Source organism: Triticum urartu, chromosome 7, assembly GCF_003073215.2.
Source record: "Triticum urartu cultivar G1812 chromosome 7, Tu2.1, whole genome shotgun sequence".
NCBI classification, from domain to species: domain Eukaryota; kingdom Viridiplantae; phylum Streptophyta; class Magnoliopsida; order Poales; family Poaceae; genus Triticum; species Triticum urartu.
In genome coordinates this window covers 616112983-616138323 of record NC_053028.1, presented here as the reverse complement: position 1 = coordinate 616138323, position 25341 = coordinate 616112983, and the positions used below count along the sequence as shown (strand labels likewise).

The 25341-nt window shown below is 43.0% G+C and overlaps 1 protein-coding gene across 1 annotated transcript; it reads right to left on the bottom strand.

Moving 5' to 3' along the window:
* Window positions 1–696: 696 nt before the first annotated feature.
* On the bottom strand, window positions 697–5102 carry LOC125521713 (replication protein A 32 kDa subunit C-like). Its single transcript, XM_048686776.1, has 10 exons — window positions 4887–5102; window positions 4654–4791; window positions 4453–4550; window positions 4312–4353; window positions 4137–4214; window positions 2904–2982; window positions 2490–2810; window positions 2153–2235; window positions 1101–1169; window positions 697–1020 (listed from the first exon to the last, which is right to left on the bottom strand). Exons 1-10 carry the CDS (start codon window positions 4992–4994, stop codon window positions 936–938), a joined length of 1101 nt encoding a protein of 366 aa, XP_048542733.1. The 5' UTR covers window positions 4995–5102; the 3' UTR covers window positions 697–935.
* Between the last annotated feature and the right edge of the window lie 20239 nt (window positions 5103–25341).

Genomic DNA, 25341 nt, shown 5'->3' with positions numbered 1-25341 from the left:
AATCTATGAAGAAATATTATAGGTGACCTCCAGAAAAAGTATACTACAGATGGGTTAAGATAACACGTAGAGGGTTCGGACACTAATCCATGCACTAGCAAACTGGTGTTAGTTGGATAGGAGGATTAAGAATTATTGACACACTAGCTTTTGGATAGCACGTGTACGCCTACGATCAGCAGACACCATCTGAGAAATGCACATCGGGTAGGCAAACTGAAGGAGCTCTTGTACACAATTATTGGTCAAAGCAGATAAGACTTCTTTTGGGAAGACAACCTAAAAGAAACGATAAGCTAAACTAGAAGACAATGCATCGAACTCAGGACCCTAACCAGTAAAACCAATAGTGGTTGACCTGACAAATTGGCGTGTTAATTGTCAGACCGAACCCCTATTTTTAGTCCCTGTTGTTTCTTATCTCCATGGTGCAATGAATCGGACAAGACAGAATAGTACATTTGAGGAGCAAGTTCAACTGCAAACTACCAGGCAAAAGTTTATGGGATCGAACAGAAGTGTACTCATATATAATCTATGCTCATGGAAACAGCAGAGGCTAAAGAAGAGGTAAACAGAAGGATAAAATCAGTTGGAAACAGCAGAGGCTAAAGAAGAGGTAAACAGAAGGATAAGATCAGTCACATAAGCAGGAAAAACTAGAAAAGTGTTGTAACGTAACATAACGCAAGCACACAAGCATGAACATACTGCATAGTATATCCCAGTAAAACAGCAACGTACTAACGTGAGTATTTAGCAATATAAGGGGTGGTACTGGTATCACCTACTCGACTGTCAAATGGAAGACTGAGTCAAACCACTGAACGTTTGCAACAGTGCACTTACATCGTGTTCCACGTAGATCATTAGTAGTAACTATAGCCAAACTGATCTCACATTCACTAGATTAGTTCTGAAGATTACTGTGTTGGTCAACCATTACACACAGACTTGACATGATAGTCATCAATGGTCCAACAGACGAACCCTGTATCAGCAAGTAAGTTGATAACCTCCCTGTACAGCAAAATTGTAAACAGGTCAAACTCAGATCATGCAAGCAGCAATTGGAAAAAACAAAAAGTTAGAGGTAGTACATGATGTTTGTTTTTGGCGCTCCAGTTCTTCTAGCCACTTCATCAACATGTACGCCATTTTCAAGGGGTCTGCGGGAAGCAACAGTCAGTACATATCTCCTAAATAAACTTTCTTCAATTCAATACTGATCTGGATCAGCCTGGTTGTTGAGGCAGCTTCAGGTCTATTATTAGAAAAGAGCTCCTGATTTTTAGGCAAGACATCAGATGCATACTACATTGCGGTAAGGATGCCCAATGCTGCAATGTGTAAGTGGAACTCATTGCCATGAAAAGTTACACGGGGATCCATTAAGTGTCAGAATGCCTCAAACAACAAAACCACTGAAGTATCCAGCCACAGCTCAACCTGTCACTTGAATTATTTATTGAAACACTTCAAACAAAGGGATCATGCAATCGGTAGACCCATTGTGCGTCTCGATAACCTGGCTACAATTTTCTTTAAGGAGCGCAATACTCCCTCCGTCCCAAAATAAGTGTCTTGAGCTTAGTATAAATTTGTACTAGAGCTAGTACAAAGTTGAGACACTTATTTTGGGACGGAGGGAGTACATAGTAATAATGAACGTTAAAAAAAATGATTCGCTTGTACAGAAAACTAGGAGTAGTAAGCACTCTTGTTTTTCTATGCATGATTAGGAGTTTTGAACCATTCCATGATATATTTGTGTTATCAATACCGTTAGTCTACTGTAGCACAACTTGGCACCGCTTTAACAGACCAATCAAGTTTTCTTTACTCAAGCAGAAGCAGCACAACTTGGACTTAAAAGGCAATGGAAAAAATATAACAAGCCTTTTTACTCTTTCTGATCATTCCCCGTTACCATGAAAAGGTCAATTCTAGACACCAGACCTACAAATATACAAAATAAACTGACAATGTGACAAAGGAAAGGCTGGAACCAGCTTATAACCTTTGGTCAGGATTAGAATTTGGAAAATGTGAACATACGTACACCTAACTAAGCAAACCATTACAACAGAAGCTAAGAGTTCCATAATGATATGCAACCTTTTACCACTTCTGGCAGAGAAACTAAACTTACAGGATATCAGGTGCTTGCAGAACTTCCAAAACCATTCTTTGCAGATCATACTGTTGTCCACCAGTGCCTGAGTAAGCTGCAAACTACGCAAGAAAATATCTCACAGTCAGTTAAGAGGCTTACAGACAAGGCAAGTTAGGGATATAAGCTGGTACATAAAACAGAAGGCGCTAAAGAAAGAGGCTACAGAAGAGACCAGATAATTGGCTATCTCAAGTATATAATCGGCAGCTCACGATAATAAAATTAATATCAAATATACCAACAAAAGTATAGACAAGTACGCTTTCCCATTACCAAGGAATTCATGAAACTGAATTGTCATAAAATTCCGTACTTGGTTTATTTGAGGTCGAGGAGCAAGCTGAACTTGATGGTCTCTCACTCCGCCGGAGAAAGGACCATGAGTAGATGTATTAGTTTGAACTCTGGGAGGAGGAAATTGTCCATGATTTACTTGAGGAGTAAAATGAACTTGATGTTCTCTCGCACCACCAGTAAAAGGCCCATAAGTAGACGCATTTGTTCGAACTGCAGGTGGGAGTTGCCGTTGGTTTACTTGAGGAGTAAAATGGACTTGCTGTTCTCTCATTCCACCAGAATAAGGCACATGAGTATAAGCGTTTGTTTGAACTGCTGGAGGGAGTTGCCCTTGCATCTTTAAAACGGAAACAGAATGATCATTAATGGTGTCTCTCATACCAAATTAATACTAGAACACTGACTGAAATATAATATTTGCTTTCTGTACCTTCGTCTGAGTATTTTCCATGTGCACGTGCATGCATTCGATGAAATGCAGCACCACTTCATTGAAATTGGTAACTGGGCTGGAAATATAAGAAGGTTAATAGAATTAGAGTTAGAATAAAGTAAGAAGTGTTAGTAAACAATAACCGGTGGAAACATAAGATCTCCCAGAACAGAAAATTAACAAGATATAATTTCCTCAGATATTCATAAACAAAAATTACAATCATGAGCTGTCCACAGAACAGTTACTTCATGGGGTTTTAACCATGGAAAGTGGAAATATAGGACAGACAGCAAAGCAGGTATCAAGTATCGACTAGTTCAGTTTCCAGCTTGTGTGATATGTCCAGTAGTTCAGATTGCAGTACACTTCAGATTTTATAAAAGGAATATCTCAGAGGGAGAAGACGCACAAGAACCACTGGATACATAATCAGAACAACATTACTGACAGTATGCATCATTCAGTAACCATAACATAACATGACTGGTGAACCTTAGTATTGAGATTCACTTTCCATGGACATGTTAGCCAAAGCACAGCTGAAATTACGAAATAGAGAACCAAAGGTAAAATTAGTGTTATCTTCCACAAACAACGGTAACTTAACAATGATACTTTCAAACAAAGTCATCCATGAAGTTATGTACAAGAGACCTAGTTAGAACAAACTGACACAGAGATAACTATTCTGAGAATTGAAAATCTTCAATCAAGATTTTAAAAGAGAGCAACATGTGCACTAATACATAGACAAGTAAAGCACAGGATGTAAACCTTTATCCTCGGTATCTCACACATTTCCCCTCAAAGGATGTTTAATTGGCACAGCACTCACAATAACCATAAATACATTACAAACAAGACATTGTTCCATTCAAATGCTATAGTCACAAAACCTCTGCAAGAACTGCATTTAAGTATATCATCCACAGATAAACTTTGAAACAGTCAATATCTTAGAACAAAACAAAACTTGGTGTGGAGGTGGACAAATAATGAAGACAACAAGAGCACAATTTTGAACAACCAAACAAAGGTTAAGTTCCAGTGAATCGCACTGTGAAAACAAACCAGCTGCAGATTTTAATTTTAATACTTTGCAAACCAGATCAGTAACAGTCAGATGGCTCAGATAAGAAAACTGAAGCAACCAAAAGCTTTTCTAGTACAACAAATAGATGAGTACCAGCACAGCACAGCAACACTAAAGGAATCCAGCTCCCTTACCGGATAGATCGAGCAAATCCATGCTTCTGAGCTTGAAACCCCATGATGTTCACATGAACCCTGACGTACACTCCATGCCTTCATAAACACAAGCCGGACAAACATACTAGGATATCAGAACACTTCCAACAAGCTAAAATTGAACACATATCAGAGCGTATCACACATCACATACTGGATGAAAGCCGCTTCTCGAGCATCTGTCTCGTCATTGATCCTACAATACCAGAAAATCGTCAACCACACCGCACCACATCAGCAGTACCGGATCTAGTTGAAAGTTGAAACATGAAGGGTAAAAGAAATCGCAACTCACCACCGCACGAGATCGATCTTCCCGGTGCCGTCGTCGAGCGTGAACGACACGTCGGTCTCCCTGCTCGACATGCTCACAACCCTCCCCAAAACCCTAACCTGCGCGCACGAGTTTGGGGGTTTCCAGACGAACACAAAATTAGGCGAAGCCAAGCAGATATGAAGTCCCAGGAGACGTTCTGAGGGCGCGAAGGGGAATCACGTTGCTGGTCTCGACGCCGTCGATGGAGAAGACGGGGTCGCCACCGCCACCGCCGTGGTTCGCCGCGGCGGCGGCGAGGGAGCGGGAGATGTGGAGGACGGTGGCGGGGACGCAGCCGGAGTAGCGGGGGTTGCGCGCCTGCGTAGGACACGCGGATGGACGGAGTTAATGCTAGGGGGAGGCGGAGACGGCGCGCGGAAGGGCTAGTACCACGAGAGGGTCGCGGGACGAACCTTGGAGGGGGAAGGGGTGGCCGCACCGGCGGCGGAGTAGTCGGGCGCCCCCGCGCGCTGCGACGGCATCAGCGCCGTGCCGGAGAAGTAGGACGCGGCGGCGGCCATGGATGGACGATGGCGCCGCGTCGGCGTGGGTTGGGGGACGGCTTCGGAGGAGGAACGGGAAATGGATCGAGGCGGTTGTTTGAGCGGGAAGAATAAAAAATTGGGAACACCGTTCGTGGTGAGGTGGAGCGGTAGAAATGAGGTCGTGGCAAGATTTTAGGCCAAAATCACTCTTATGACCTTATATAGGCCCTGTTTGATTTCAAATAAGTTACCAACTTATAAGTCGAAAAATATAAAAAATGACTTATTTTGCCAAACGGACTCAACTTTTAAGTCACCCTAACTTATAAGTCATAAGTCGCTCCACCCCAACTTAAAATTTACAAGTCACCCCCTTTTACGTGGGTCCCGTCATCTTTACATTAAAAAACAAGGTGGAAAGGTGTGGTCAGGTGACTTATAAGTTAGATGACAATCAAATAGGCGTGACTTATAAGTCACTGATTTTAAGTCATCTGACTTATAAGTCAGGTGACTTATTGGAACCAAATAGGCTCATAGATCTTTAGTACCAAAAATGACCTCTCTTAGAAATTATTTCACGATTTAATTCTTTTTAGACATGTCATGGCTCGTGGCGTTTCTAGCCTGGCCCACCTTCAGGCTAATGTGGAGGCGTCTGCTTACGTGGTGGCTAGAAACGCCAAACCATCGGGCGTTTCACACACGCCAAGGACCGTGGCGTTTTTGCCTGAATAGGTAAGTGGTCGCGGGGTCTTGGTGAGGCCCCCACTGACCACTCACCCCCCTCTCCTTCCTCCTTCTCACTGGCCATCCCGAGTTCAAGCCCTCTTCCCCATTATCTCCTTCACTCAATCCTCCTTTAAATCCTTCCAGATCGGTGGCATTTGTTCATGGATCCGGTGTTTTTTTCCTTCCCTTGAGGTATCCTCCTTCATCTCTCAAGTTTTGATTGGTTGGGTTTGTGTATTTGAATGGATGTGCTCCTAACCCTAGTTATGAAGGTTCTCCCTCAAATAATATGAAGTTTGTGATGTTTAGTAATGAATATGGGCTTAGGGTTGGTCAAATAGTGGTGATTTATGATGTGGATGGGCTTAGGGTTGCGTTCGGGTTAATCTTAGGATTAGAAATTATTCTAACTTTATTTTGATGCCATATGGTACATTTGTCATTGCTCCATTGTTTTTTAGATGGAGAGGATTGTGAATGTTCATTATGTTGACAAGGAGGCATTTATGAATGTCGAGCTTGCTGATAGGGGTGAGGAAGTGTTGAGATTTGTTACGAGTCCTAGTTACGATAAGGTTGTGGAAGAAACATAGAATATATTAGATTGGATGGATCCAAGTGACCAAGCTCAACTAGTAGGAAGATATGATGTTGGAACGGGAGACGAGTGTCGGATCAAGACGATGATGCCTATCAAATCAAATTTGGAATGGGTGCATATAAGGAGGTTGTTGCGTCCTTGAAAGTCAAATCACTCGAAGTGTTTCCCAGTAAGGTCAACCTCTCTTTGATGTTGACTTGACCAAACCCTGTTAGATGATATGAGCCCAGTTAGACGTGTGCGCCCACATGTTGACCAAACAGTTGAAGTGCAAGTCGCCAATGCAATAAGCTGACCTCATGTTAGCTAACCAAATGAATTCGAGATGAAAGATATTCAACATGTGAACAAACAAGTTGATTATGTCAATGTGGATCCCCAATATGAGTTTGAGGGTGGTTCACCGATGTATGATGATGGTCATGACTTTGAGCAAGAGCATGAGAAGCGTAACAATGATCTTGGTGACATAAAGGCTCAAGTAAGGCATGAGGACATGAATCCACTATTTTCTGGGACCATGGCGTGCCAATGTCATGGTTCGACGTCAATCTACCACACGGGTGGCATCTCAACCCCGATAGGGCTCCGGTATCGGTGGTACAGGCCACAGACCGCGCGCGGCTGATGGAGATCCACCACCACGGTGCTCAACTCGCGGTCGACCTCCGCCGCACCCTAATGCGTGCGATTGATGTCTTCTAGAACAACGTCGGTATTTGCCCAAAGAGGAAGGGATGATGCAACACAACAACGGTAGGTATTTCCCTCAGTGATGAGACCAAGGTTATTGAACCAGTAGGAGAACCAAGCAACACCACGTAAACAACACCTGCACACAAATAACAAATACTCGCAAGCCGGCGTATTAAAGGGGTTGTTAATCCCTTTCGGGTAACAGCACCAGAAATTGGCAAACGGATGTGAGAGAGTTGTAATAAGTTGATAGATCAAACACCAAATAAAATAAAGTGCAGCAAGGTATTTTTGGTTTAATAGATCTGAAAATAAAAGTAAAGAAAAATAGATCGCAAAGGCAAATATAATAAAGAAGAGACCCGAGGGTCATAGGTTTCACTAGTGGCTTCTCTCGAGAAAAATAGCAAACGGTGGGTAAACTAATTACTATTGGGAAATTGATAGAACTTCAAATAATCATGACGATATCCCAACAATGATCATTATATAGGCATCACGTCCAAGATTGGTAGACCGACTCCTGCCTGCATCTACTACTATTACTCCACACATCGACCGCTATCCAGCATGCATCTAGTGTATTAAGTTCGTGGAGAAACAGATTAATGCAATAAGAACTATCACATGATGTAGACAATATCTATTTATGTACAAATAGACCACATTTTGTTATCCTTAATAGCAACGATACATACGTGCCGGTTCCCCTTCTGTCACTGGCATCAAGCACCGTAAGACTGAACCCATCACAAAGCACCTCTTCCCATTGCAAGATAAATAGATCACGTTGGCCAAACAAAACCCAAATATTGGATACAAAATACGAGCTATAATCAATCATGCATATAAGAGATCAAAGAAGACTCAAATAACTTCCATGGATAAAAAGAGATAGATCTGAGCATAAAATAAAAGTTCATCGGATCCCACCAAACACACCGCGAAAGAATTACATCATACGGATCTCCAAGAGACCATTGTATTGAGAATCAAACGAGAGTGAGGAAGCCATCTAGCTACTAACTACAGACCCGGAGGTCTACAAAAGACTACTCACGCATCATCAGAGAGGCACCAATGGACCTGATGAACCCCTCCGTGATGGTGTCTAGATTGGATCTGGTGTTTCCGGAACTTTGCAGTAGCTAGAATTGTTTTTCGTCGACTCCCCTAGGGTTTCTGGAATATTGGGGTATTTATAGAGCAAAGAGGCGGTCCGTGAAGGAAATATGCCCTAGAGGCAATAATAAAGTTGTTATTTATATTTCCTTATATCATGATAAATGTTTATTATTCATGCTAGAATTGTATTAACCGGAAACTTGATACATGTGTGGATACATAGACAAAACATAGTGTCCCTAGAAAGCCTCTACTAGACTAGCTCGTTAATCAAAGATGGTTAGGTTTCCTAACCATGGACATGTGTTGTCATTTGATGAACGAGATCACATCATTAGGAGAATGATGTGATGGACAAGACCCATCCATTAGCTTAGCATAATGATCGTTAAGTCTTATTGCTAATGCTTTCTTCATGACTTATACATATTGCTTTGACTATGAGATTATGCAACTCCCGAATACCGGAGGAACACCTTGTGTGCTATCAAACATCACAACGTAACTAGGTGATTATAAAGATGCTCTACAGGTGTCTCTGAAGGTGTTTGTTGGGTTGGCATAGATCGAGATTAGGATTTGTCACTCTGAGTATCGGAGAGGTATCTCTGGGCCCTCTCGGTAATACACGTCACAATAAGCCTTGCAAGCAATGTGACTAATGGTTAGTTACGGGATGATGCATTACGAACGATTAAAGAGACTTGCGAGTAACAATATTTAACTAGGTATCACTACAAGAAATATGTCAACTTGTGACCACCACTATTGGTCACTGAATGGTCACAAATTTCCATTTGTGACCTTTTTGTGACCAAAAACATAAGGTCAAAAGCTGGCCGTCATAAACTGACTATAGCGACCTTTCTTCTGGAATGGTCGAAGACGTTTATGACCAAAATACGTCTACTGTGGCGTTTTGGTCACTAGCAACCTCCCCAGGCCACAAGATTCAGCCCGGTCCAATTCGATTTTCTACATGGGCCTAGCCCAACAATTTGGCCTTTTTAATGTATTTTTTCTATCAATTTTTGATCAGCTTCATGGGCCAAGCCCAACATTGCAGCCTTTTTTATTGTTGGGTTGTGGCCTTTTTGTCTAAACGAATTTAGTTTTTCTTTTTTTTCCCAAAAGAAGGGTCCACTAGTCAGATAAGTGGGTCCACTAGTCAGATGTGTCCCAATTGTTAGGTTCTGGTAACAGGTTTCCATTTGTCAGGTAAGTGGGTCCCATCTATCAGACTCATATTCTTCATATTTCAAGCAGTATTTAGATTGGCGGAGACAAAAACACACACAATACTTAAACAAGAGCAACCAGATCACATAATACAAGCTCTATCCGTGCCATTACAAACGGCCATGTATAATACAATACTTTACAAGCTCTACAAGTGTAATATAGTACTACTTCACAAGCTCCTGGACTCGCTGGACTCTCTCATATTTCTATGCAACTTCAACAGGACAAAAACTTCGATAGTCAGGGCTGGAACCATAGTCAGATGAACAAAACGCCGGACTCGCTCGACGGCGATAGTCAGGGCTGAGACCAAACAAAACAGCAACATGGCTTCATCTGTCATCCTGTTACATGAATCAGAGAAGAATGAGAAAAACTGGGGCAAATATATTATGAATAGACCATTCAAGAAAAGGACATGTATTTAGAATGATAACACAAATTCAGCTAGTACCATGCTTTTTGTTGTCGAGCTAGTTAAAATGAGATAGTAGTTCATATAAGAAACAGAGACACAATATGAATATGCATGGCACATATGCAGGTTGTGCAAAAAACTGCCCTACAACACATTGCGCCTGAAACAAAATACCATTCTACTATCACGACCATACATTCAACTGGCAAGATCTAACAATACTCGTCAGCACACGCATACTAACATCACAAAGGCAGGAGAGAATAAAGGGAACCAAGGAAGATACCTGTGGATGATAGTGTCGACGATGATCTGGATTGAGTTAGCATTGATGAGGAAGTGGATGGTGTCCATGGTGTGCTTTAGATGCACACATCCATGAGCTTCTTGCCGCTGTTGCATCCGTTCGCTCGATGATGGGTACCAATGCATCCAAGTAGAACAAAACCACCAACATTAACCCACAGCTTCAAGTACAAGCAAGTATATATCAAGTGACAGTGAAAACATGTTGAGAAAAACACTGTAAATATCTATTTCATGTCATGCAATATTCAAACCGAATAAACCTATGCATATAAAGGTGAAATATTACAAAGAAAGCACTCATCAGGTAGCATGCATACAAAATCTCTGTGTTGGCAGTAGTAAATACTCTCTGTGTTAGCAGTAGTAAAACTCATGCAGTACCAAGTTAACAACTTTGAGTCAGAAAAGCTAGAAGTGTCTCTTAAGAGAGATCAGAACTTAGAATTAAGGCACATATCATATTCTGAACAGCATCAGCACCATGGTAGTAACAATTAACAGTAGTAGGACATCAATGGGGCACAACTTATTTAACTACAGACGGATGGACAGACAATTACCTTCTCGAGGCAGGGGCGAGCGTCCTTGAAGTCGAGGAATATGAGCGTGAGGGCGACGCTAATGGCACTCCAGGACATGTTGAGGCCGAGCAGTAGCGCCACAAGCATGCCCAAGGTGATGGTGTACATGCCGAAGGTGATTTTCTCCCCAGATTCAGTGCATGGAACAGCTCCCTTCCGTTCCCAACAGTAGCAAGGTACTGGTGCTACTGCCGTGCAAAGAAAAATCTTGTAAGCATGATAGAAGGCTGGCATGGCAGGAAGTGAAAATCCTGTCTAACAACATGAGCAGAGCACTAGTTACAAGCATGATAGAAGGCTGGGTGAAGAATATACGAAACTGAACCAATCAATTCAATTCAAAGGGTGTATCTTGTGTAAATGATGCTAGCAATCTCAGTTATATATATATATATAGCAAAAAAATTATTAGATAATCCTAACTCCATACTTAACAGATATTCATTCCTCAAAATACTCAACAGAGAGTATTCCCTGCCACAAGCAGCAAGATGAGCGGGGTTTGGGCGAGATCCAGCGAGGTGCAGGGCTGCTCGTTGGGTAACTAGTACCTGGATGTACGGAGTGAGGAGGGAGAGCTGCAGCATACTAATCTTGGGCATGAAGAGTGGAAACTACCATATATTGCCCAAGAATTGAACCCAACTTTGACATGCATGCTGCAATTCAACTCCATTGGTTGTCATGGAGATAAGATGAAAATCAACATTGTTTTGTTTGCCACTTATTGATGAAGCTACTAATCAGGATTAAATGCAGACAACAACAGTAGTAGTAGTAGCATAGCAGTATATATATTAATTTGACTAAACTGAACCAACACCACAAGTCTGCATACAATGAAGTTACTAGGTAGGGATCATATAACATGAGGCAGATGGATGATTAGCAAACATGCTGGGTGGCCAAGAAATGAACATCATATAAAATACTCCTACTACTGTAGTAGTTAAGATGATGAGACAAAGGACAGCAGCATGTAGAGTTCCCGATGCACTGGAGTGGCCCAACTGCACCACACCGAGGCACTGTTGTTCCATCGAGCTCGACCATGTGCAGGCTTCATCATCGCCGTGGAGGTCCCGGTGGTCGTCCTGGTCCATGGAGTGTGAATCTTATTATTTCATTTCAGAGAACGTTAAACACAAATGGCATGTATATGGATCACTGTGGACAAGCAAACTTCACTAATAAATATGAACAAGGCCTACTATAGCATAGCAGGTAAAGAGTTAGCTTAACTCAAGTATTGGTGACTAATAGACCTATTATTTCATACAGATGGGTCACCATAAATGTAACTAATAGACCTATTATTTCGCATATACACATGACCATCATCGCACAAGTATGCCCACTGCCCGAGCTCAGGTAAAACAAATAGATCCAACCCCGCAAAAAAATAGATCCAACCTAAGCACATTCATGTTCTTACAGCAGCACAAGCTGTAACCAAGTGCACCTTATTGGCTCATAAAGCCACATTGGTATGACAAAAAAGAAACCAGATATCCAGCAAGCGTGCCTCAGCTTATGGAAGCATAAGTTGTCAACAACCCTTAACATGACGCCGAATGATAGCTCAGCAAACATGGCATACCACAAGGAACTGAGACAACATGGTCGCACCGGCGTTGCACAAAAATATACCCCAGGCTAGACAAGCAGATGCAGAAGGAAAAAAAATTCAAATGCAGCAACAAAAGGATGTTCTCAAGCCCATATATTATTACTGACTCATAATATCAATATCACACTCCGATTCGGAATAACTAGTCATATCACACACCAGTGTTTAAATCAGTTCCACATAGAGATCCCAGACAAGAGAGCGCCCACATGGGCGTTAACAATATTTACGGGGCTGTCAGATATGAGCAACCCTTGACAACTGACGGCGAAGCAAGTGAACATTGCATGAGCCGTACCTGCATAACAGATAGAATAGAGTAAGATGTTAGTGTTCAAGAATTAAAGGAAGGCTCCTTCTCTAATGCATGATACGCACACTCGTGCGTATTCCCAAAAAATAATTAAAGGAAGGATAGGTCTCGACTACGAGCTATCTCTGCAATGCATTTGTTCACTCACTGTTACTTAACATATTCTACAGTGATGCTAAGCTACTGACTAACAGTTCCGGAAAAAAATTAGTGTACTCCGTCCACAAATACTCACTCAGCAAACAACAATACCGTGTCATGAAGATGACCTTCTAATGCTACTGCTTGCCAATATGAAAAAAGTTGCAACATAGTGCCAATAAGAATGTTAGTCGACACAGAGATGGATACCTTTATGGTGATAAATCTGTGTGCAATTTTACTGGAATGTGTGGTGTGTCAGCAGTGGCACATTAGTCACCTTGATTGGTGACTAATAGACCTATTATTGGTGACTAATAGACATATTATTTCATATAGATGATACACAGGCTTAAGGTAACTCAGATGGGTCACCTTCATCCTGCCCCTGCTGAAGGTGAAGTCCTCGATTCCGTGGCCACTGAAGAAATCCGCCACCTCCTGCAGCACCGGTGGCTTGTGCAGGTCGAACTCGTGCGTGCATCCGGAACACCTACGAACCACGCAGAAGAAGAGTCAGCTCACACGCACGCATGTACTAAAGTGGTACACAATATCTTGTGGAATCGAAAGAAATCGAAGCGGCGAGAACCGAACTGTTGGAGGGACGAGATCGACGGATCACTCACGTGGCGGAGGTCGGCCTTGAGGGGCGTCGTGGCCTCTGGGGACGACGAGGCCGCCATCGTCACCGCGGAGGCAGTCACCCGCGAGGGCGACCGACAGGCTTGGCCTGGACATGCTTGACCTTGGAGAGGATCTCCCGCGGCCGCCATCGCTGATGCTGCTGTTGGATCCGAGCTTCGGGGATTGGGGATCGGGGAGACGAAACCCTAGCTGCAGCGGAGGAGGAAGAAGAGCTGGGAGCGGGAGCGAGGTTCGGGTGCAGCGCGAGGGAAGGAGGGCGCCGCCGGTGACAGAAAGGAAGGAGGGCACCGCCGGTGATAGAAAGGAAGGAGGGCACCGCCGGTGCCAGCGCGAGGGAAGGAGGGCGTGGCGCGAGGGGTGGGGGAGAGGCCGATCTGGATCAGGGACAGAGAGAGGGAGGCGGCGGGCGGAAGGAAGGGACGAGAGGTGAGAGAGAGGTAGGGTTTGGTGCGGTGGGTTTTTTCCTTTCTTTGCATGGACAGATGGATGGACGTTGGATTGCTAGCAATGGATGGTAGGATGTCTGCCATCTCATCGATCCGTGCCACAAACGGTTCCACCAATCACAGTGTAGTACACACTTTGATGATTTTATAACCATCTAAATTGGTCGTAATCAATTAAATAATATGCTAAATCATGTCACCTATTTTATAACATCATAGAATTAGAAAAAAAATAAGAACAATAGCATCGTGTCACAAGTGAGACTTGTTTTTCAGAAAAATAACAAACCTGGAATAATACAAATATCTTTAAAAATTGATCTCAAAAATGAGTTTTATTTGCAAAAAAAACATTTTCAACCTTTGGAGTGTCGAAAATGGTATATATTTTTTGAAGCACCTACCAATATTTGTTGCAAAATGGCACCACTCTATTTTTCAATAATATTAGATCATATTTTAGGTACAATTGACCAAATGCTTGTGTCTCAATAGCTGTCTATCCACCTCTCGTCAATAATTGAGGAGGTTTTTCAAGTGCCCATTTTTCATTTTTCGAGTGTCCAAAAGGGGTTTTTTTTTGTGAAGAACCTACCAAATAATTGTTGCGAAATTGGACCAAATCATTTTTCTAAAATGCTATGCCATATTTAATGCACAATTGACCAAATGGTTGGGTGTAAAGAGTTTTGATCCTCCTCTCGTGAAAAAGACAAATTTTTGCCGATTCAGCTGGAAGCGGGTCAAATTTGAACTGTAGTTGCCTTATAGTTTCCTCTTTATTTTTTAGAAAACTCATTTCTAGGTACATAAGTATCTATTTAATCAGAGAAACACCAAAAAAATTCCAAGATTCAACCACTAGCCCCTAGCTAGGAACGGTCATTCCCGCCGTTTTGACCGCATTTTGAAACGGGCATAAAAAATTCAAAAAAAATCAAAAAATTGGGAAACCTTCGCATTGTGTCATTATATGTGGCCAAGTTCCTAGGAAAAATAACAAACTTGTAATACGGTAATTATTTTAAAAAAAGTGTTCTCAGAAACGAACTATCATGTGTGGAGATCAATGGCTTTCAAGCCAAATGATCAGTCTTATGGCCACATTCATGGCATAGTTTGTTCAAATGATCTCATATTGTGCACAAGGGTGCATATTGGAATGACAAACAATATTGCCTAAGGAAGTTTTCATTTTCCTTGGACGGAAAAACCATTTTCAATTTTTCGAGTGCCTAAAAGGGGTTTTTTTGTGAAGGACCTCCCAAATAATTGTTGCAAAATTGGACCAAATCATTTTTCTAAAATATTAGGCCATATTTAATGCACAATTGACCAAATGGTTGGGTGTAAAAAGTTTTGATCCTCCTCTCGTGAAAAAGACAAATTTCCGTCGATTCAGCAGGAAGCGGGTCAAATTTGAACTGCAGCTGCATCATAGTTTGCTATTTATTTTTTACAAAAATCATTTTTAGGTACATAAGTACCTATTTAATCAGAGAAAAACCAAAAAAATTCCAAGATTCAACCACTAGCTAGGAACGGTCATTCCCGCCGTTTTGACCGCATTTTGAAACGGGCATAAAAAATTCAAAAAAAAATAAAAAAATTGGGAAACCTTCGCATTGTGTCATTATATGTGGCCAAGTTCCTAGGAAAAATAACAAACTTGTAATACGGCAATTGTTTTAAAAAAGTGTTCCCAGAAACAAGCTATCACGTGTGGAGATCAATGGCTTTCAAGCCAAATGATCAATCTTATGGCCACATTCATGGCATAGTTTGTTCAAATGATCTCATATTGTGCACAAGGGTGCATATTAGAATGGCAAACAATGTTGCCTAAGGAAGTTTTCATTTTCTTTGGACGAAAAAACCATTTTCCATTTTTTGAGTGCCCAAAAGGAGGTTTTTTTGTGAAGGACCTCCCAAATAATTGTTGCAAAATTGGACCAAATAATTTTTCTAAAATACTAGGCCATATTTAATGCACAATTTACAAAATGGTTGGGTGTACAAAGTTTTGATCCACCTCTCGTGAAAAAGACAAATTTCCGCCGATTCAATAGGAAGCGGGTCGAATTTGAACTGCAGCTGCATCATAGTTTGCTATTTATTTTTTACAAAAATCATTTCTAGGTACATAAGTACCTATTTAATCAGAGAAATTCCAAAAAAAATCCAAGATTCAACCACTAGCTAGGAACGGTCATTCCCGCCATTTTGACCGCATTTTGAAACGGGCATAAAAAATTCAAAAAAAATCAAAAAATTGGGAAACCTTCGCATTGTGTCATTATATGTGGCCAAGTTCCCGGGAAAAATAACAAACTTATAATACGACAATTATTTTAAAAAAGTGTTCTCAGAAACGAGCTATCACGTGTGGAGATCAATGGCTTTCAAGCCAAATGATCAATCTTATGGCCACATTCATGGCATAGTTTGTTCAAATGATCTCATATTGTGCACAAGGGTGCATATTGGAATGGCAAACAATGTTGCCTAAGGAAGTTTTCATTTTCGTTGGACGAAAAAACCATTTTCCATTTTTCGAGTGCCCGAAAGGAGGTTTTTTGTGAAGGAACTACCAAATAATTGTTGCAAAATTGGACCTAATCATTTTTATAAAATACTAGGCCATATTTAATGCACAGTTGACAAAATGGTTGGGTGTAAAATGTTTTGATCCACCTCTCGTGAAAAAGACAAATTTCCACCGATTCAGTTGGAAGCGGGTCAAATTTGAACTGCAGCTGCCTCATAGTTTGCTATTTATTTTTTCCAAAAATCATTTCTAGTTACATAAGGACCTATTTAATCATAAATACATGGTTTGGTGGCGATACGTCGAGGTTTTGGCGGTGGCCGAGGGCCCCAACTCTAGAGCGCGTAAACTCGCATGCCCGTCGCGTGGTCACCGTGTGACCGTAATGTTGCCATGTGTTCTGGGCGGCCTAGGCATGTCTAGTGGGTTGGGCACTCCCCAGGTTGGTGCTAGGAAGAAAATTACAACATAAGATTCTCACGAGGAGACCGATCGATGCTCAAACATGAATTAGTAGCCAAGTGTTTGATTAGCGGTACGGGAAATGCCCATGGCCAATGGGCGTGAGTTTTGGCTGAGGATGATCATCTACTAAGGAGAATGTCTTCACAAATTTTTAGCTCAAAAGGAGGATCCTAGGTGGTACTTGCTTTGCAAAGTACCACGCTGGACAAAAATATGAATGTTGAAGCTGGGCTCAAAATAATGAATGGAGTGAGTTGAAATTTTGTGGAGGATGGTTATTTGGGCATAGGAAAGCATTGTAGAAAATTGATACCATTTGGACATGCCAAAGTAGTACTTCCTTCACAATGCTCTTCTATGGACAGAAACTTGGGAAAACTAGTGAGAGAGATTGGATGAATGAAATGAGCTCAAAATTGGTGTAGGTAAGTTACTTAGGTATGGTCATGCGCTGGTAAATTTTCAGATCATTTGGGTAAGCCTAGCTAGTACTTACTTCACAAAGCTTCTCTCGAGGTAGAAACTTTGGAAATTTCCCGAGAAAGATTTACTAGGAAAATTGAGCTAAATATTATCATGTGGCAATGATTTGGGTATGGAAGAGTGCCCGAAAAGTTTGAGGGTAATAGGAGGAGTTTATATAACACTTGCTTTGCAACGTGCCAATTTGGCCATAAAATATAAATTGAACCTGGGCTCACATAGATGATTTGACTGAGCTGCAATTTGGAGGAGGGTGATAATTTGGGCATATGAAGGAATTGTATAAATTTCATGTCATTTAGAGATATAAAAAGGTACTTCCTTCACAATGCTTCTAGGTGGACAAAAACTTTGGAAATTTGCCGAGGAAGATTTGCTAGGAAAATGGAGCTTAATTTTGTCATGCGGTAATGATTTGGATAGGAAAGAGTGCCAAAAAATTCCGAGGGCAATCAAGAATATATAAATAGCACTTCCTTCATAAAGTGTTGTTGTGAACAGAATAGGAAAATGAATATTGTTTAATTAGTTTTGAACTAGGCAAGGAAGGATTTTTACATATTTGATGAATATATGCCCCAAATAATTTATGAGATTTTTTTGGAAATTTTGGGAATGATAGAAATATAGGTTGCTTCACAACCTAAGGCAAAAACTGCCACATGGACATGACACATAGGCAAAACTGATGAGATGGCGCCTAGTCATCAGAACCCACCACAATCTACAAGGCTATGACCATCTATATTGGTCATTAACAACTAGAAATAAGGCAGCGGACTAGCACTGTTTGCTTTGTGACCATTTCGTGTAAGGAAATTACGACCTTTCTGACCAAAATGGTCGCAATGGTTTAGGGTTTGGAGCCCCCTGAACAGCTTTTGACCAATTGGTCTAAAATTGTCATAAATTTATGACCATTTCTTCGAGGGTCACTGACAGAAGGTCATAAGTTGACATATTTCTTGTAGTGTATGGAGATACTGACGATCAAATCTCGGGCAAGTAACATACCGATGACAAAGGGAATAACGTATGTTGTCATAACGGTTTGACTGATAAAGATCTTCGTAGAATATGTGGGAACCAATATGAGCATCCATGTTCCGCTATTGGTTATTGACCGGAGAGGTGTCGTGGTCATGTCTACATAGTTCTCGAACCTGTAGGGTTCGCACGCTTAACGTTCGATGACGATTTGTATTTATGAGTTATGTGTTTTGGTGACCGAAGTTTGTTAGGAGTCCCGGATGAGATCACGGACATGACAAGGATTCTTGAAATGGTCGAGAGGTAAAGATTGGTATATTGGAAGGTAGTATTCGGACATCGGAAGGGTTCCGGAGTGTATCGGGTACATACCGGAGTACCGGAGGGGTTACCGGAACCCCCTGGTGGAAGATATGGGCCATATGGGCCATAGGAGGGAGGCTAACCACCCCACAAGGGGCTGGTGCGCCCCCCACAAGGGAGGAGGCCAAATTGGACTAGGGAAGGGGGCGCCACCCCCTTTCCTTCTCCTACTCCCTCTCCTTCCCTTTTCCCCCCTCCGGTAGAAGAAAAAAAGGGGGGCCGAATCCTACTAGGACTAGAGTCCTAGTACGACTCCCCTCTCCTTGGCACGCCCCTTGTGGCCGGCCTCCTCCCCTCCTCCTTTATATACGGGGGCAGGGGGCACCCCAAAGCACATCAATTGTTCTCTTACCCGTGTGCGGTGCCCCCCTCCACAGTTTACTCCTCCGATCATAGCGTCGTAGTGCTTAGGCGAAGCCCTGCGCAGATCACATCACCATCACCGTCACAAATGTCGTCGTGCTGACAGAACTCTCCCTCGATCCTCTGTTGGATCAATAGTTCGAGGGACGTCATCGAGCTGAACGTGTGCTGAACACGGAGGTGTCGTACGTTCGGTAGTTTATCAGTTGGATAGCGAAGACGTTCGACTACATCAACCGTGTTAACCTAACGCTTCCACTTTCGGTCTACGAGGGTACGTGGACACACTCTACCCGTCTCGTTGCTATGCATCTCCTATATAGACCTTGCGTTATCGTAGGATTTTTTTTGAAATTGCATGCTACATTCCCCAACAATGGCATCCGAGCCAGGTCTATGCGTAGATCATATGCACGAGTAGAACACAAAGAGTTGTGGGCAATAATAGTCATACTGCTTACCACCAACGTCTTACTTTGATTCAGCGGTATTGTTGGATGAAGCGGCCCGGACCGACATTACGGGTGCGTTTGATTCCTTGGCAAAAACCGTTTTGCCTTGCTAGGCTAGGCTTGTCGTTTGGTAGCGCAAATATATCCTAGCTTTTGGGGGCAGCTAGCCTCACTCAGCCAGAAAACCCTCGCTCCTGGAGAAGAGTCGATTCGGCTCGCCCTCGATGGAAAAGCCGGAACGCGCGAAGAATTCTACGTGGAACTCTCCGGATGGATAAGTCCGTCGGCAACAAATCCCTAAATCAACGTTCTCCACCCCGACCTCCTCCTCCACTTTCCCCTCCGATTTTTCCTCATCCCAACGAAATCCTTCGAAGTTGCAGAGATAAATCAAGCGAGTTGGCCCAAGTTGCCCTCCATGATTAGCTGAAGGCGCATCAGATTTGACAGGGAAAGCTTACATCCGCCTTGCACAAGTCTGCGTCCGCCCCCATCCACCTTGCTCAGGTCTGTGTCTGCCTCATCTCTTGATTTCTCCTGTGTATGCGTGTGCACTTTTCTTGGCAATAGATCACCTGGTTCAGGAATTGATTAGTACTAGAAGCAACAAGTCGTAAATACTATCTTTGTATACTCCCCGTCGTCTTATCCAAGGCTGGATTCTTGTGGGTGACCTAGCCTTGGGATTAGATTGGAACCGCTAAGGTGATATCAAACTGTAGTATATAATGCCACTGTGGCGTTGGGGTTGGGAAGGATACTATTGTTGGCAGGCACCCAGCTCTTGATTTTTATTCCAAACCAGACTCCAATTGAGTAGCTTATAGGAGTGCATGACATGAATTGATTTTGCTGGGACATGTATGATTGATCTGCATTTAAATCCTTAATTTGGTCTGTACTGAATATGCATACAGAGTAATCTACTTAGCAGGCATCTAAACTCATTCATTAGTTCTGCATATGTATTTTCTAAAAGAACAGAGCTTCCTCTTTTTTTGTCTTGTGCCTACATCTTTGTTTCATTTATATCAAGAAAGATTTGTCTACGATAGTCCTAGACTGTGTATACACTACTGCAGGATGCTGCTAACGCGACACTACAATCAGAGACCCTTCGAGAAACTGTGTGCGATGCAATAATCGCAAACGGTGGTGTGTGAAAACTGTCAAAAATGTATAAAACGTTTGTGATGACGGATGCATCAAACACGGTTCAGATTTTAGTTGCGTGTGCGATGAAGGGCATACAGTTCAGTTCAATTAACTGTTTGCGGTGAGGAGGAACAAAAGAAATGGGCAGCCAGATGAAGGCGTGTGCGATACACAACATACGGTTCACTCGGATGAACTGTTCGTGATTAGGCAACACAAAAGAAACGGGCAACCAGATGAAGGTGTGTGTGATATACAACATATGGTTCACTCGGATGAACGATTTGTGATTAGGCAACCCAAAAGAAACGGTCAGCCAGATCAAGGTGTGTGCGATATACGCATGTGGTTCACTTGGCCCTTGTCGTCAGTGTGTGACCTCTGTGGCAACTGTTCGCTCCCCAGGCGCCTCTGCGTGTACCGTGGCAACCGTCCACCGAGTCTTCACCTTTCCCTCTCGATTTGGAACTGCTGCCACACGCTAGCTCTTCCTCCCTCCTCCATTTGCCTTCACCCTTCCTTCTGCCATTGTTCGATCGTCTTCTCCATGGAGGGAACAGGGCGAAAATGACCCCATTATTCTTGCCCCGATCTGAATGATGACGTCGTGGAGGAACTCATTGATCGGTGTGACGTCATCACCTCGGCTAGCATGGCAGGTTTGTTCAAGGCCATTCTCGACTCAACTAATAACATCATTACAAGGAACCCAAGGGTCCAGGAGTGGTTTGATCTCCCTTATCTTCTTCGCTGTGACCCTGCTGACTGGCGCATGGACGAGGGAAGCATCGCCTTGTGTAAGTTGATGCCGCTTGATAATGATACGTATGATGTTAAGATGCCATCGCTTGAGGGCAAGGCTTGGGCAGGCGCAAATGGTGATTGGGTTGTTTATATTTGGTACAACTGCGAGTGGGAACTTGTGAATGTGTACACTGTTAGGGAACGTTGCAGAAAACAAAAAATTTCCTACTCGTTTCACCAAGATCCATCTAGGAGTTCATCTAGCAACGAGTGATCGGATGCATCTACATACCTTTGTAGATCGCGAGCGGAAGCGTTCAAAGAACGGGGATGATGTAGTCGAACACGACGTGATCCAAATCACCGATGACCAAGCGCCGAACGGACGGCACCTCCGCGTTCAACACACGTACGGAACGGATGACGTCTCCTCCTTTCTTGATCCAGCAAGGGGGGGAGAGGTTGATGAAGATCCAGCAGCACGACGGCGTGGTGGTGGATGCAGGGCGTCACAGTAGCAGGGCTTCGCCTATACTACGAGAGAGAGACGTAACGGGGGAGAGGGAAGCACCAAAGGCTGAGGTATGAAGTCCTCCCTCTCCTCAACTATATATAGGAGGGCCAAGGGGGGGGTGCGCCAGCCTAGGAGATCCAATCTCCTAGGTGCGGCGGCCAAAGGGGAGGTTTCCCTTCCCCCCAAGGCACCTAGAGGTGCCTTCCACCATTGGGACTCTTCCCTTTTGTGGAAACCTAGGCGCATGGGCTTTTGGGGCTGGTGCCCTTGGCCCATGCAGGCCAAGGCGCACCTCCTACAGCCCATGTGGCCCCCCGGGACAGGTGGCCCCACCCGGTGGACCTCCGGGACCCTTCCGGTGGTCCCGGTACAATACCGATAACCCCGAAACTTGTCCCGATGGCCGATACTGCACTTCCTATATATAATTCTTTACCTCCGGACCATTCCGGAACTCCTCGTGACATCCGGGATCTCATCCGGGACTCCGAACAAGATTCAGGTTACTGCATATACATATCTTCATAACCCTAGCGTCACCGAACCTTAAGTGTGTAGACCCTACGGGTTCGGGAGACATGCAGACATGACCGGGACGACTCTCCGATCAATAACCAACAGCGGGATCTGGATACCCATGTTGGCTCCCACATGCTCCATGATGATCTCATCAGATGAACCACGATGTCGAGGATTTAATCAACCCCGTATACAATTCCCTTTGTCAATCGGTATGTTACTTGCCCGAGACTCGATCGTTGGTATCCCAATACCTTGTTCAGTCTCGTTACCGGCAAGTCACTTTACTCGTACCGTAATGCATGATCCCGTGATCAACCACTTGGTCACCTTGAGCTCATAATGATGATGCATTACCGAGTGGGCCCAGTGATACCTCTCCGTTATTCGGAGTGACAAATCCCAGTCTCGATCCGTGTCAACCCAACAGACACTTTCGGAAATACCTGTAGTGCACCTTTATAGTCACCCAGTTACGTTGTGACGTTTGATACACCCAAAGCACTCTTACGGTATCCGGGAGTTACACGATCTCATGGTCAAAGGAAAAGATACTTGACATTGGAAAAGCTCTAGCAAACGAACTACACGATCTTGTGCTATGCTTAGGATTAGGTCTTGTCCATCACATCATTCTCCTAATGATGTGATCCCGTTATCAATGACATCCAATGTCCATAGCCAGGAAACCATGACTATCTTTTGATCAACGAGCTAGTCAACTAGAGGCTTACTAGGGACATATTATGGTCTATGTATTCACACGTGTATTACGATTTCCGGATAATACAGTTATAGCATGAATAAAGACAATTATCATGATCAAAGAAATATAATAATAATACTTTTATTATTGCCTCTAGGGCATATTTCCAACATACACTCGTCACCGGGTTCCACTTCCAAAAATCTCAGACGACTACCCAGAGGTTGAGTACACCGGTATTCTACGTGAGTTCAAATACGATCATGCTAACTGTCGTCTATGGAAGATAGCAATTTATCGAGATTGCTGATGGGGGTGAGGAAGTGTTGAGATTTGTTGCGAGTCCTAATTACGATAAGGTTGTGGAAGAAACACATAATATATTAGATTGGATGGATCCAAGTGACCAAGTTCAACTAGTAGGAAGATATGATGTTGGAACGAGAGATGAGTGTCAGATTAAGACGATGATGCCTATCAAATCAAATTTGGAATGGGGTGCATATAAGGAGGTTGTTGCGTCCTTGAAAGTCAAATCACTCGAAGTGTTTCCCAGTAAGGTCAACCTCTCTTTCATGTTGACTTGACCAAACCTCGTTAGATGATATGAGCCCAGTTAGACGTGTGCGCCCACTTGTTGACCAAACAGTTGAAGTGCAAGTCGTCAATGCAATAAGCCGACCGCATGTTAGCTAACCAAATGAATTCGAGATGAAAGATATTCAACATGTGAACAAACAAGTTGATTATGTCAATGTGGATCCCCAATACGAGTTTCAGGGTGGTTCACCGATGAATGATGATGGTCATGACTTTGAGAAAGAGCATGAGAGGCATAACAATGATCTTGGTGAGATAAAGGCTCAAGTAAGGTATGTGGACATGAATCCACTATTTTCTAGGACCATGGCGTGCCAATGTCATGGTTCGACGTCAATCTACCACACTGGTGGCATCTCAACCCCGATAGGGCTCCGGTATTGGTGGTACTGGCCATAGACCGCGCGCGGCTGATGGAGATCCACCACAACGGTGCTCAACTCCCAGTCGACCTCCGTCGCACCCTAATGTGTGCGATTGATATCTTCTAGAACAACATCGGTATTTGCCCAAAGAGGAAGGGATGATGCAGCACAACAACGGTAGGTATTTCCCTCAGTGATGAGACCAAGGTTATCGAACCAGTAGGAGAACCAAGCAACACTACGTAAACAACACCTGCACACAATTAAAAAATACTCGCAACCCAACGTATTGAAGGGTTTGTCAATCCCTTTTGGGTAACGGCGCCAGAAATTGGCTAACGGACGTGAGAGTGTTGTAATAAGTTGATAGATCGAACGCCAAATAAAACAAAGTACAACCAGTTATTTTTGTATTTTTGGTTTAATAGATCTGAAAATAAAAGCAAAGGAAAATAGATCGCAAAGGCGAATATAATAAAGAAGAGACCCCGGGGCCGTAGGTTTCACTAGTGGCTTCTCTCGAGAAAAATAGCAAACGGTGGGTAAACGAATTACTGTTGGGCAATTGATAGAACTTCAAATAATCATGACGATATCCCGGCAATGATCATTATATAGGCATCATGTCCAAGATTGGTAGACCGACTCCTGCCTGCATCTACTACGATTACTCCACACATCGACCGCTATCCAGCATGCATCTAGTGTATTAAGTTCATGGAGAAACAGAGTAATGCAATAAGAACTATGACATGATGTAGACAAGATCTATTTATATAGAAATCGACCACATCTTGTTATCTTTAATAGCAACGATACATACGTGTCGGTTCCCCTTCTGTCACTGGGATCAAGCACCGTAAGGTCGAACCCATCACAAAGCACCTCTTCCCATTGCAAGATAAATAGATCAAGTTGGACAAACAAAACCCAAATATCCGAGAAGAAATACGAGGCTATAATCAACCATGCATATAAGAGATCAAAGAAGACTCAAATAACTTTCATGGATAAAAAGATATAGATCTGATCATAAACTCAAAGTTCATCGGATCTCAACAAACACACCGCGAAAGAATTACATCATACGGATCTACAAGAGACCATTGTATTGAGAATCAAACGAGAGTGAGGAAGCCATCTAGCTACTAACTACGGACCTGGAGGTCTACAAAAGACTACTCATGCATCATCGGAGAGGCACCAATGGACCTGATGAACCCCTCTATGATGG